Genomic DNA, 11658 nt, shown 5'->3' on the forward strand with positions numbered 1-11658 from the left:
GACCCTGCCTCCAGCGGCACAGTGAGAGCAGACCTGCTGTGTGGCCCTAGATTGGCCGGCTGGCAGTGCCAGCGCCTTTGCCAGGGAATGTGTTGCTCTGTTCAGAAGATGATAGTGTCAGCCAAAACTGGGTCCCTTTGTGCGGGGCCCAGTGTGAACCAGGGATGTCCTGGCAAACGTGTGACGATCTGAACAGACACAGGGTGGGGGAAAGGCGGCATCATCGTTTCATGGCTGAGGCGCAGAGGAGGGACGTGATGTGCCGAGGGTCACATGGGATCGGTGGCAGACGTGGGTATTGAACCCAGAGCTCCTGAATCCTTTGGGTGCCCGAACCCCATGATCATCCTTCCTCCTGCACCATTCCCCCGTTTCTCTCTGCAGTATGAGAAAGCTCTCCTGCGGGGCTACGTGGAGTGCTGCTCCAACCTGACCTGGTGCACCAACCCCCAGGGCTGTGATCAGGTCCTCTGCAAGGCAGGACTCAGCTGTGGAGAGGCCTGCTCCAAGTGCTGCTGGGTCTCCTGCTTCAACTGCAATTTCCCGGAGGTATGGCTGGGCTGTGCTCAGCAGTGGGCCTGTCTTCACCCCAGCTCCCTGCTTACAGCCTTCCTGCTCCCTCTGACGCCCATTCTCTCCCTTGCAGGCCCATTACCCAGCCAGCTGCAGCCACATGTCCCAGTGGATGGACGACGGTGGGTACTACGAAGGGATGACAGTGGAAGCCCAGAGCAAACACCTAGCCAAACTCATCTCAAAGCGCTGCCCAAGCTGCCAGGCCCAGATTGAGAAAAACGAGGGCTGTCTGCAGTGAGTATCTCCCCTCTGGGGGCCGGGCCTGCAGGAGAGGGGAGGTTGCTGGGGGCAGGTGATTCTGTTTTTCTCGTGCTGGCTTGGCTTCAAGGAGCTGAGTGTCTGCGCTGTTGTCTTGTTACCCCAATGGGCGGCTGAGCTGCTCTGCCCTGCTTTCTGTCAGACTCTCAGCTTTGTCTGCTCTGGCTGGAGCGGGCTCAGGTTGCAGAGGGTGGGGGTGCCTGGCTCGTGGGAGCTGTGGAGCCCTTTGCTGGTCCCACCTCCTAGACGTCCAATGAACTCCCCCCGATGGTTCTGCAGTGGCATATGTGAAATAAATAGGGGGGCTCGGGCCGTTTGTTAGCTGACCGTTGTCCATGTCTCCACTACGACTGGGATATGGCCTGATCTGCGCGCTGGAGTACAGGGGACTCTGCTCTGCCACAGTTTGGTTCAGGTGACCTCCCCCTGATGACCTGGATTTGCACTTGCCTGTCCTTCAGACACTCCAGCTCTCCGGCGTCACCACCTGTACCTCTCCTTGTGCAGAGGAGGTTATGGACACCAATGTCACCCACCTCTCATCAGGTTCTTCTGACCTCAAAGGGGCCAGGTCAATTGGTAACACAGATCTTACCCAAAAACCGGACTGGTGGCCAGTCCTGTAGTATCTAAAATCTAAAGGAGGAAGGAGAATGTGTTAAAGGAATCAAGTACGTACAAGTTCTTGGTTCAGGTTAGTAGCAGGGATGGATTAAGCAGCTGGCTAAAGGCATCTCTCTGGAGTGCATCTGCAGCTCGGAGCAGGCGTTCAGTCCTTGGTTTAGCGCTTCCCTTGGTAGTGAGGTTCCTCCAGAGGTAAGAAGCAGGACTGCAGACAGCAGTGGGGTTTCCACTCCCAGCCATTTATACCCTCAGGCACGGGGAAGGAATCCCAGTGTTCTTGCTGAGGAAAGTACACCCCCAGAGGGTGGGTGGGGTCACACGAGCAAGTTAGCTGTCTGTGTGACTCAGTCCTTTGCTGGTACCAGCCATTGTTCCCAGGGGAGCTCGTCACCTGTGGATTGGCACCGCCCAAGGCCCACGGCCGGTCAGATACCTCTGTTTCGTTTGAATAGTGCCTTCACGGTGGGTTGCTAAGCCTCCTGTTCATGTGTGCCAGAAGCAACCACCTGAAATACAAGCACATAGCCCAGGGGTGGGCAAAATCCGGCCGGTGCCAGGACCGGCACACTGAGCATGTCTCCAGGCCACCCAGCTGATGAGCAGAGCCTGCACACTTACAGCCAGCAGCGTGTGCTCAGCTGCCCCTCCCCACTGCGTTCGGCCCGCAGCCCAGCTGCTCCTGGGATTCCCGTTAGCTGTGCAGAGGGGCAGGGGAGAGGGCAGTGCTGAAGCTGGGTGTTCCCTGGCCTCTGTGCCCCATCTCAGCAGAACAGGGTTTGGGGAGAGGGAGACACAGCGGAGCTGCTCCAGTCTGGAGCCTGGGTGGTAAGTGACTGAGAAGTGCAGAGCAGGGGACAGGGGAGACCACAGGATGGATTTCCCTTAAAGAGACAGAGGGGGGCTTCTCAGACACTTCCCCAGCAGCAGCCAGTGTGTGTGTGCGCGCGCGCGCGCACACACAGAGTCTGTGCCACACCCCCCATCATTGTCACATATGCACTGCAGCACACACTCAATCTCTGTCACAAAATCTCTCTCACACACAGCGTTTCTCACTCACTCTCTGTAGTCCCGAGGCCCCCACCTTCCATGGGCCTGGAGCCGGCCTGTGACAATACCAAAACATGAGGAGTAGCTCCTCCGCAACAGTCATTGCCACCCCTGACCTAGCCAGCGCTCCTACCTTCAGTGCACAAATGGGGCGTGCGTACCAATGGTGTGGCCGTACCCAGCCAGTTACAAGCCTTTCACAGACCCCTCCCTTGGCACACTTTGTACGAGGTTTGCTGCTCGTGTCCTGTCCTGGTTGCAGCAGTTCATGGTTTAATCGGCTCACGTCCTGGGGAAGCTGCCAGAGCTGGGCCTGTGAGACTTGCCCGTCCTCATCCGCCGGCGCTGCAGCCCCATGCCAGTCCCCAGGGGTTGTGGTGCCTGCAGGGACGAGGGGTGTTTTCCACTGTCCCCTGCGTTAGGCTGACTCCAGCTCCTGTTCTTTCCTCTCCTTTCCCTCTGCAGCATGACATGTGCCAAATGCAACCATGGATTTTGCTGGCGTTGCCTCAAGCCCTGGAAGCCAACACACAAGGATTATTACAATTGCTCTGCCATGGTGAGTGTGTGCTGCATGCCGGCTCGTTGGATCCTCGCTGGGGGACGATCTCCTTGTGCTAGGCCTTGGCGTCGCGCTGGGCCGTGGGCCGCTCGGGGTAACACTCCCTTCCCCTGCAGGTGAGCAAAGCCGCTCGGCAGGAGAAGCGTTTCCAGGACTACAACGAGAGGTGCACTTTCCATCACCAAGCGAGGGTGAGGGCTCCTCCCCCCCATCCCTGGCGCTCCGCACCTGGGGGGTGGAGTTGAGCGCATCGCCTGCCCCCTGCGTGGGGTGCAACTCTCTTGCCATGCGTTGTCCTCTGCTGCCTAGGAGCGGAAGCCTGGCTGGTGGGTTTCCCACACTAAGGGGGGAAGGCAGAGCAAGCCAGGTCTGACAGGGACTCGCAGCCGTCTGTGCTCGGGGGTCGGGGGGGAGGTGGGTGGTCAGATGCTCCCAGCAGGTCAGGTGGAGACAGTGTCAGTGACAGGGTCATGGGTGTGCAGCTGGAGGCCCCTCGGTCTCAGCAAGGCAGCACCACTTGGCACTGAGCCGATAGTGTCATGGTCTGCAGGGGAGCAGCACCCCCCTGCACTGGGAGCTCAGCCCTATGTGGAGCAGGGGAAGGGAGGCTGAGCCCCGCTGGCTGGGGAGTGACCTGGGGCGCTGGTTTTGCTCTCGGTGGCTGTAGGAGTTTGCTCTGAACCTGAGGAGCCGTGTGTCCGCCATTGGCGAAGTGCCGCAGATTCGCACCTTGACCTTTGTGGTGGATGCCTGCAAAGCCCTGGAGCAGGCCCGCAAGGTAGGTGTGGGAGGAGCAGGACCTGTCTGCTGCGTTTTGTGCTGCCCCAACAGCGCTCGGAGCCCTGCGGTGCTGTGACAGTCCAGCCCCGAGCAGCTTACAGGCTGGAGGGGCAACAGAGGTGACTGGTCCAGGGTCGTGCGGCAGGGCTGGGATTAGAATCCAGGTCTCCTGAGCCATTGCTGCTGCCTTCACTGCTTGACCCTGCAGCCTGATTGGCCATGGTCCACCCTAGACCTAATCCAGGCCCTTGGGCAGGGGCTGTATAGCCTTCACCAGGGCTGTGCCCGTTCTCGAAACGTCCCAAGGGGGGTTCCCCAGCTCCCTGGAGCCCTTCGAGAGGCTGGCCCGTCTGCCCTGCTCCGGGCCCCACCCCCTCAGCATACGTAGATGCTGCAGCCTCACCCCACTTACACCCTGCCGTGGTACCCGCCCCCTCCTGCTGCCACGTTCTCTGCTGTGGCGTCCTCTGGCCCCCAGGCCCGTCTGTGGCTCTCTCTGTACCGCCCCCCGCTAGGTGAGGCGCCCAGACGGGACGCCAGGAGCTGCTGTAACTCCCCTGCCGCAGCACCCTGTCTTGCAGTCACCTCAGACTGCGATCGGCTTTCCCCCAGCACCCGAGGGTGGTTGTCAGCTCCCCCTGCTCCCCCCAATCACCTGCTGGGGTCTGGCCTACTCACCCTAGTGGTTAGCTGCGGTGCCTCCCCGCCGAACGCTCTCCCTGGGGAGGGACTCCCGGGCCGGCTGCGCCCACAGCACCGCTCATGCTGCAGGGCCGTGCTCTGGGATTTGTCGTTGTGCTGCAGGACCACCTTTGGGCCTGTGCACTCGGAGCTCGTAGGACAGGTAACGGCCCCCGGGCAGCTGCTCCGCCTTCCCCTTCGACCCGCTCTAAACGCCAGCCCCCCACTGCTCTTCTGCGCTCGCCTGGTGCCCCCCTCTTCTCCAGGCACTTCAGACCTCTGCCAGTGGCTGGCTGGGGCCGCTAGCTCTTCCCTCAGGTCTAAACTGGCTGACGTGGGAAGCCCGTTTACCTGGAGGGCTTGCTGGGCACCTGAGCCCTGGCCTAGCATCATTGTGCAGGCCTGTCCTTCGTCTGTCTGACTGGGTCTGCCATTAGCGGTCCGCTTCGTCGTCTTCCTGCTGCTGTGCCTGCGTCAGCCCTTCCCTTCTCCCTTGCGTGTATCGCGCCCCGTTTCAGGCTGTCATTCGTTACCTGTGTAACGACCCCTCTGGAAAGCCGCCTCCCTTGGGTTCCTCTCCATCTGTGATGGCCTTTTGTTAGCCAGGGAGGCCCTGAGCCTGGCCCAATGGAGCTGGCATCCACAACCTTGGCTGCTGGAGACAGCAGGCCAGGAGCCTGGGTGCCTGGAAAAGCCCTAACTCCCTGCAGGAGTGCTGCTTCGATCCGGTGTCCGCGGGATGGGGGAGTTCTCCAGGGACCCTGCTGTTCTCAGCCAGAGCCACCAGAGAGCAGGGCTCTGCCGCTTTGCTGTGTGCAGCCAGCTCCCCCAGAGGGACCTGGGTTCAGCTGTGAGCGCCGTGGGCTTTGTCCTGGGGCTGCCCTTCCCGGGGCTGTGGAGTTCGGCTGCTCTCCTGCTCTGTCTGGCTTGGCTCAGCTCCTGGGGACCTGAGCCTTCAGGTGCTTTTCGTGCCCCTCCACCCTCCTGTCCCAGGTTCCCCTCAGCTTGCGTAGTCACCACAGCAGCCGGCTCCTGCGTCTCGCACGCAGCTGGCCCGCCTGGCCGCAGGGAGGGGACCTCTGGGAGGGGTCTGTGTGACCTGCCACAGGAGCTTGGCTCACCTGATGCCGGGGGGAGCGTGTGTGGCTGGCGGTGCTGTGCAGCCCCACCAAGCCCCCTTCCCTCTCCCCTCCACTGCTGGCTGAGCCGTCTCCACCACTGCCTCAGCCAGTTCCTGCCTTGTTGTGACCATCCGTTTTGGGCCTGTGTTCACATCTCCGGGCATCCCCATGAGCTGCTCCATGCCAGCCCTTGGCTCGTCAGCTGGCAGCTGTCTCTGCCCGCTGGTGCTGGATATGTCCTGGCTGCCTGTTGTGGGGGATCCTGCCCGCTCTCAGCTGAGACAGCCGAGCTCGCCCAGCGCGCGGCTGCGGTTGAGGATCGGGGTGCCAGCTCTGAGCCCCTGGTTGTTCCATCTGGGTGGATGCTGCCAGCAGGCTCTGTGCTGTTCCAGGTGCTGGCTTACGCCGCGGTCTACAGCTACTACAACCAGGACACGGAGAAGATGGATGTCGTGGAACAGCAGACGGAGAACCTGGAGCTGCACACCAATGCCCTGCAGATCCTGCTGGGTGAGGCAGGGGAGGCAGCCATGCCATGAGGGGAGCGCGCCTCCTGCTCTGCAGCCTCAGCCTGGCGTTGGGCTGGAGGTCGTCCAGCCGCCGGGGTCTGGATCCAGGCCAGAGGGGTCAGGTGCCCTTAGGGGAGTTTTCTGAGGTTTTCCGTCTGGGGGACTCTCACCCGGGTCAGCTGGGGGCTGCGTTAGCCCCACCCAGAGTGGAACTCGGGGGTCTGTGCCCTCCGGGGCCGATCCAGCCCTATGCTTCCTTCGGGCTGGTGCCCGGCAGGCCAAAGCAGCTGCCTTGCTCCTCCCACTGCCTGGCCCTGCCAAAAGGCCGCAGTTGCAAGCCACCCAGCCAGCCAGCGTGCCGTGTCCGGCCTCACTGGGGTTTCCTCTGGCCGGCCTCCCCCGGGCTTGCGGGGCTGGGGCTCTGGGTAATGCCCACTCTCTTGTGCTCCAGAGGAGACACTGCTGCACTGCCAGGACCTGGCCTCCTCCCTCCGCCTGCTCAAAGCCGAGCACTTCAACACCGGCCTGGAGCTGGTGCGCAGGATCCAGGAGCGGCTCCTCGCCATCCTGCAGCACTCTACGCAGGTACCCACGGCCTGGTGCGAGGGGCAGGGGGAGGGGGCCGCCCGCCTCCCTGGGCTCTGCTGGGGGGATGGGACGGGGGGAAGAAAAGGGGTCCTGCTGGGGGCGAAGGCGAGGTCCACGTGCCCTGCCTCCGTCTCTGTCTCGTTCTGAGTGCTCCTCCCTCCCGGCAGGACTTCCGCCTCGGCTTCCAGGCCCGGCCCGGCTCCGGCCAGAGGGAGCTGAAGCTGTCCAACGTGCCCAGCACAGCCCTGCCCTACAAAGAGTGAGTGTCCCTCCTGGGGGCGCCGCAGCAGCGCTGCCATTCCCACCGGCTTGGTGAGCTCCGCACAGCCGGGCCTGGCTGGGGGCTTAGCTGTCGCCCCGGGAGAAGCCCCCCTGCAGCCCTCAGGCAACGCGGTGCACAGCCGTGGCCCAAGCAGCCCAGCTCTCTGAGGTGTCCAGCCTGGGCTGGAGAACACCCCAAAACTGTGGCAAGACCTCCTGCAGGGGGCTCCTGGAGACAGTGCAGGCCCCACGGCCCGGCCAGGCCCCTCTGAAGCCAAAGGGACGAGCCTGGGGCTGCAGAGAGCAGGCGAAGGGGCACCAGTGCGAGTCGGGGATGAGCGCAGGGCCGGGGAGGGCAGAGCAGGTGCTTCCAAGCCCATCAGAGTGGTGAGGAGGAAACCCTTGGCCGGCGCACCGCCAGCGGCTGGCTGAGGCCCGAGGCGGCTGGGCCTGGCCATTGTCTGCGGCTCCCCGGGATGTAGAGGCGTAGCAGGCGATGGCAGCGGTGTTTGGAAGGGATAGCAGCCCTCCCACTTGGGGCCATCACCCCACCCCACCTCCGCTGGCTTTACCCTGGGCTTGAGCCTTTGCCAGAGCTGGTGTGTGGTCAGGCCTGGCAGGAGACAGGATGGCCCGGGCGGGGCCTGACTGGAGCAGCTTCCCCCATGTGCTGGTGCAGTGGGCGCTGGTCCCCTGACTTGTAAGGGACTGGCCAGTGACTGCAGCCTCAGGCCATGTGCCCGGCGCACTTCAGTGGCCTCGGCGGAGGAGCCAGGCAGCCCCGCTCTGGCTCCTAGGCAGGCCGAGGTCTGTCTGAAGGTACATTCTGCACCCCGCCCCTGCCTGAGGCTCAGTAACTCTCTGGGTTACTCCCGCGCAGGCTGAAGTTTGATGGGGCGTCGGACTCCCCAGACACGGACGAGGGGGGCAAGGAGGAGGAGGAGGACGAGGAGGATGAGGAGTATGTCCCAGAGTGGCAGGAGGAGTACGACGACGACGACCTTGACGATGACAACTTTTCTTATGACGATGAGTCGGAGAATCTCGAGCGCGATTCCTTCTTCTTCGAGGACGAGGATGAAGCTTATGACTAGGCGGCCCTGTGTCTCCTAGCACCATTATAGCCTGAAGGGACACTCGCCTGCCTGCCTGCCTGCAGCTGCGCCCCTCCCACCATGCCCTGCGCTGCCCCACACCTCGCTTCCAAGGAAGGGAAGTGTCCTCTTAGGGCCGCTTGCTCTGTGACGCCATTGAATGTCCCTGGCCTCTGGCCCCACGATGACCTCACCAGGCTGGTGAGAGGGGCTTCAGCTGTGCTGCTGGCGGACGTCGGACCCTGTGTCTGGCGGCCTGCAGTGGAGACAGCGGCTCCTTGACCGCCTGGCCCTGGGAGGGTGCACAGACCAACCAGGTGTGCGAAGGGATGTGCCTTTCCCTGGGGTGGCGTGTTCCCACCCGCCCGGGCCTTGCAATCACAGCGCTGGTGCCACTGGCGGGCGATCGGTGTGCCATGCCGATGGATATTGTGCCAGAAAATAGCATCTCCAGCCCCAGCGCGAGGGGCGCAGAGCCCACGGGCTGACCCCGGATGCCCGCAGCGCCTCTGGACGTAACGTGTCTGCCAGGGCCTGCTGCCTTTGCCCCGGGGAGTTGGATCGTCAGCGCCACAGCACAGCGCTGAGCCATCTCCCAGAGAGTGGCGGCACGGCCTTGCGCACGGCAGCGGGGACCTGTGGCGGGGATGATTCTTAACCCGAGTGTTCAGACTTAAGCCAAAGTGCCCCTTTGGAGATGCTTGTGCTCCCACGGCGGCGGTGTGCGGTGTGGGCCTGAGGGGTGTGCTGGCTGGAACTGCGTTTTTGCTCGTTTGCCAGTGGAGCTGTGGCCTTCTCTTGCGTGGCGGGGGTCCTGTGGGAAGGCGGGCAGCTCGCCGGGCCGTATAGATAGTATAAATATATATATATATATGTGTGCAGACGCCGTCTTTGGTCACAGATTACACTTTATCTTTTGGAAAAAGAAAACCTACAGAAAACCTACAGATACAACTTCTGTTTATGAAATAAACAACTTTTCTTCTAGCATCGGCCTCCGTGTCCTCCTCCGGGGCAGGGGACGCGCTCAGCCCAGCCCCATACGACCTTCCGTGGCGCTGTCGCTTCCTCAGGGTGTACCCTTTTATGGTCGCCTGGGGAGGTAGTGCTGGGATGAGGAGAGAAGCTGGGTCTCCTGCCTGTCTTGTCACCAGGCCTGGCCTGTGCAGCCTGCTCTGGGCCGTACAGGGTCAGGGCCAGCCCCTCTCCAGCTGGGCAGCGGCTGCTGTATCCGGACCAGTTCCCAAAGAATCCCTGGCCCTTGGGGGCAGTGTGACAGGGTCAGGCCGGATGGCTGTGGGGGAGAGCTAGAAGGCAGGTACGTGAGCACCTCCTTTCCCTGGGTACGGTAAAAGGGCTAATCCAGAACAGCCAGGAACCTGCCAGCCTCAGGGCGCACAGGCCAACTGAGACACCTGAAGTCAATCAGGAACTTTCCTGAGCCAATTGAGAGAGGCTGATTGGGACACCTGGAGCCCATTAAGAACCAGCTAGTACAGGTTAGAGCCTCACCTCGCGTTAGCTCACTGTGCAGGCCGAGCTGGGGAAAGGGCCCGGGGCGAGGGAGGGCTGGGGGGGACCAGCAGGTCCCGAGAAGACGGGCTCACGGTAAGGAGGGTACTGGGCAGAGCCGCAGGGAAGAGGCCCAGGACGTCGTAGCGGTCACCAGCTGGAGGAGGGACATTAGGCAGCTGCTATCACAGTCTCCCTGGCTGGACCCTGGAGTAGGGCCCAGCCTGGGTTCCCCCACCGCCTGCTCACCACGAGGGAGCTGCTCCAGACGGTGGGGTGCTCCACAGGGGAAGGACTGATTTGGAAAAGGGTCTGAATCATGCAGAGGGCTGGGGGGTTTGGTCCCCTCCCCCAGGCTGGCCAATGAGCAGCATGTCTGTGCTGCAGGGAATGGATCTGAGGTGTGGGACCCCCAAGGACACGGGGCTGGCACCAGGCTGGTGATGGGCATTAGTTGGGTGCCTCGGCGTTGCGCTGGCTGTTCAGAGTGCTCTGCAATGCCTGCATGTAGTGCAGCTAGTTTACGGCGGCTGCCGGGGCCAGGGAAGAGAACACCCGCAGCAGCGGGTGGGCGACTCGTCTGCCTGTGGCTCACAGGCTGCCCAGACTGGCTCTGGCACCTGGAGGGCGTGTGTTGCCTGAAGCTCCTGCTCCTTTGGCCAGTGCCGCGTTTTACTTGGCCGCGCCCTTCGGCTGGGTCGAAAGCCTAAATGCCCCCTCCTGCAAACCCTGAAGGAAAAGCTGTGGGGCCGCGTGCTGAGCCAGCTGGCACATGGGTGCTCCCCAGAGCCGGACGCCATCGAGTGGCCAGCCCTGCAGAATGGAACCCGCGCTCCCCAACCATGCCCCCATTTCTGTCGCTCGCCCTCAGAGATGCCCCCTGAGGCTGTAGTGTGCAGCCGGGCAGGGCAAGAGGACAGCGTAAGGCAGTTTGCCTGGGCCAAGGATCAGGGTCCAGGCAGGACCAGGAGCGCCGATCGGGAAGGGAAAGAGTCAAGACCTCCTTAGTGCTCAGCAGTGGGGGGTTCCCTGGAAGGGCTGGGAAGGCACAGGCGAGTGTGAACAGCTTGCAGAACGTTTCACTACTGGTTCCGCAGCACACGCCCAGCCCCGTTCACTTGTGCAAACGATTGTATGGAGCTCAAGAGCCCCAAAGTGAAAAGCGTTCTGAACTTTTTCACTGTTGAGCTTGAAAGTGGAGACAAAGGGGGCAGTGGGTGGACCTGTCACAGAAGATGGCCAGGACAGCTCTATGTGGCTCAGGCAGGGCGATTCATCTGCTGTGCTGCTGATTTCAGGAGTCACCAGACAGCTGAGAGGCCGGGAGGCAAATTGGACAGGAAGTTCTGCAAAAGGGGGCAGGGAGAGACCAGATTCTTACCTGCGTTCGCAGTGCTGGCAGCTAGCCAGCCCCAGTGGTGGCTGACCCCTGCCTGGCTTATGGGGCAGCCTTCACCCTGAGGTCCCCCTTTGTCTTGGGCCATCACTGACACTTCAGGCTTTCCAGCTTCTGCAGCCGGTGAGGCTGGTCCTAAGGACAATGCCTTTCTGTACTGTGCAGCCAGGGTTCCCCCAGTGCCAGGCCAGCCAACGAAAGACGTGTTACAGTCTGTACCACGCTTGGTCGTGAAGGAATGGCTGTAACAGGTCAAACCCAGAGGGAGTGGGTTCTCTTCTGGCAAATGGCCAGGTGAGCCAATGGCCGGAGAGTGGGATTGTTTGAACTGAAGCAGTTGCCTGCTGGGGGGATGGGGTGTCTGTCTTTGGTTGCAGCAGAGATTCCCACCTCTCCCACCACGTCAAAGCTGATCCCTGCTCTGACACTGCAAGACACCTTACAAATCCTGTGCTGCTATAGGCTCTGCTTAAAAGCTTCCCACGTCACAGATGCCCTGACCCTGGGAGGCAGCTACCACCAACTGAGTGAGAAACCCATGAAGACACACTTGGACGTGTCCCTGTGGGGAGCCCCACGTGTTTAACCCTCCCTTAGGAGAGAGCTTAAGAACATAAGAACATAAGAATGGCCATACTGGGTCAGA

General features: G+C 62.0%; 1 protein-coding gene across 4 annotated transcripts in view; it reads left to right on the forward strand.

The window, feature by feature from the left end:
• LOC142010809 (cullin-9-like) overlaps positions 1–9091 on the forward strand; it is a 60361-nt gene extending 51270 nt beyond the window's left edge. For all 4 annotated transcript variants that reach the window (XM_074989279.1, XM_074989281.1, XM_074989280.1 and 1 more), the window contains exons 33-41: positions 385–549; positions 647–810; positions 2974–3067; positions 3187–3261; positions 3738–3848; positions 6045–6162; positions 6613–6746; positions 6917–7008; positions 7891–9091. In XM_074989279.1, the coding sequence (XP_074845380.1) occupies positions 385–549; positions 647–810; positions 2974–3067; positions 3187–3261; positions 3738–3848; positions 6045–6162; positions 6613–6746; positions 6917–7008; positions 7891–8104 (1167 nt within the window). In that variant the 3' untranslated portion in view covers positions 8105–9091. The remainder of the gene's footprint in view (positions 1–384; positions 550–646; positions 811–2973; positions 3068–3186; positions 3262–3737; positions 3849–6044; positions 6163–6612; positions 6747–6916; positions 7009–7890) is intronic.
• The last annotated feature ends 2567 nt before the right edge of the window (positions 9092–11658 follow it).

This window comes from Carettochelys insculpta, chromosome 3 (genome assembly GCF_033958435.1).
Source record: "Carettochelys insculpta isolate YL-2023 chromosome 3, ASM3395843v1, whole genome shotgun sequence".
In the NCBI taxonomy this organism is placed as follows: Eukaryota; Metazoa; Chordata; order Testudines; family Carettochelyidae; genus Carettochelys; species Carettochelys insculpta.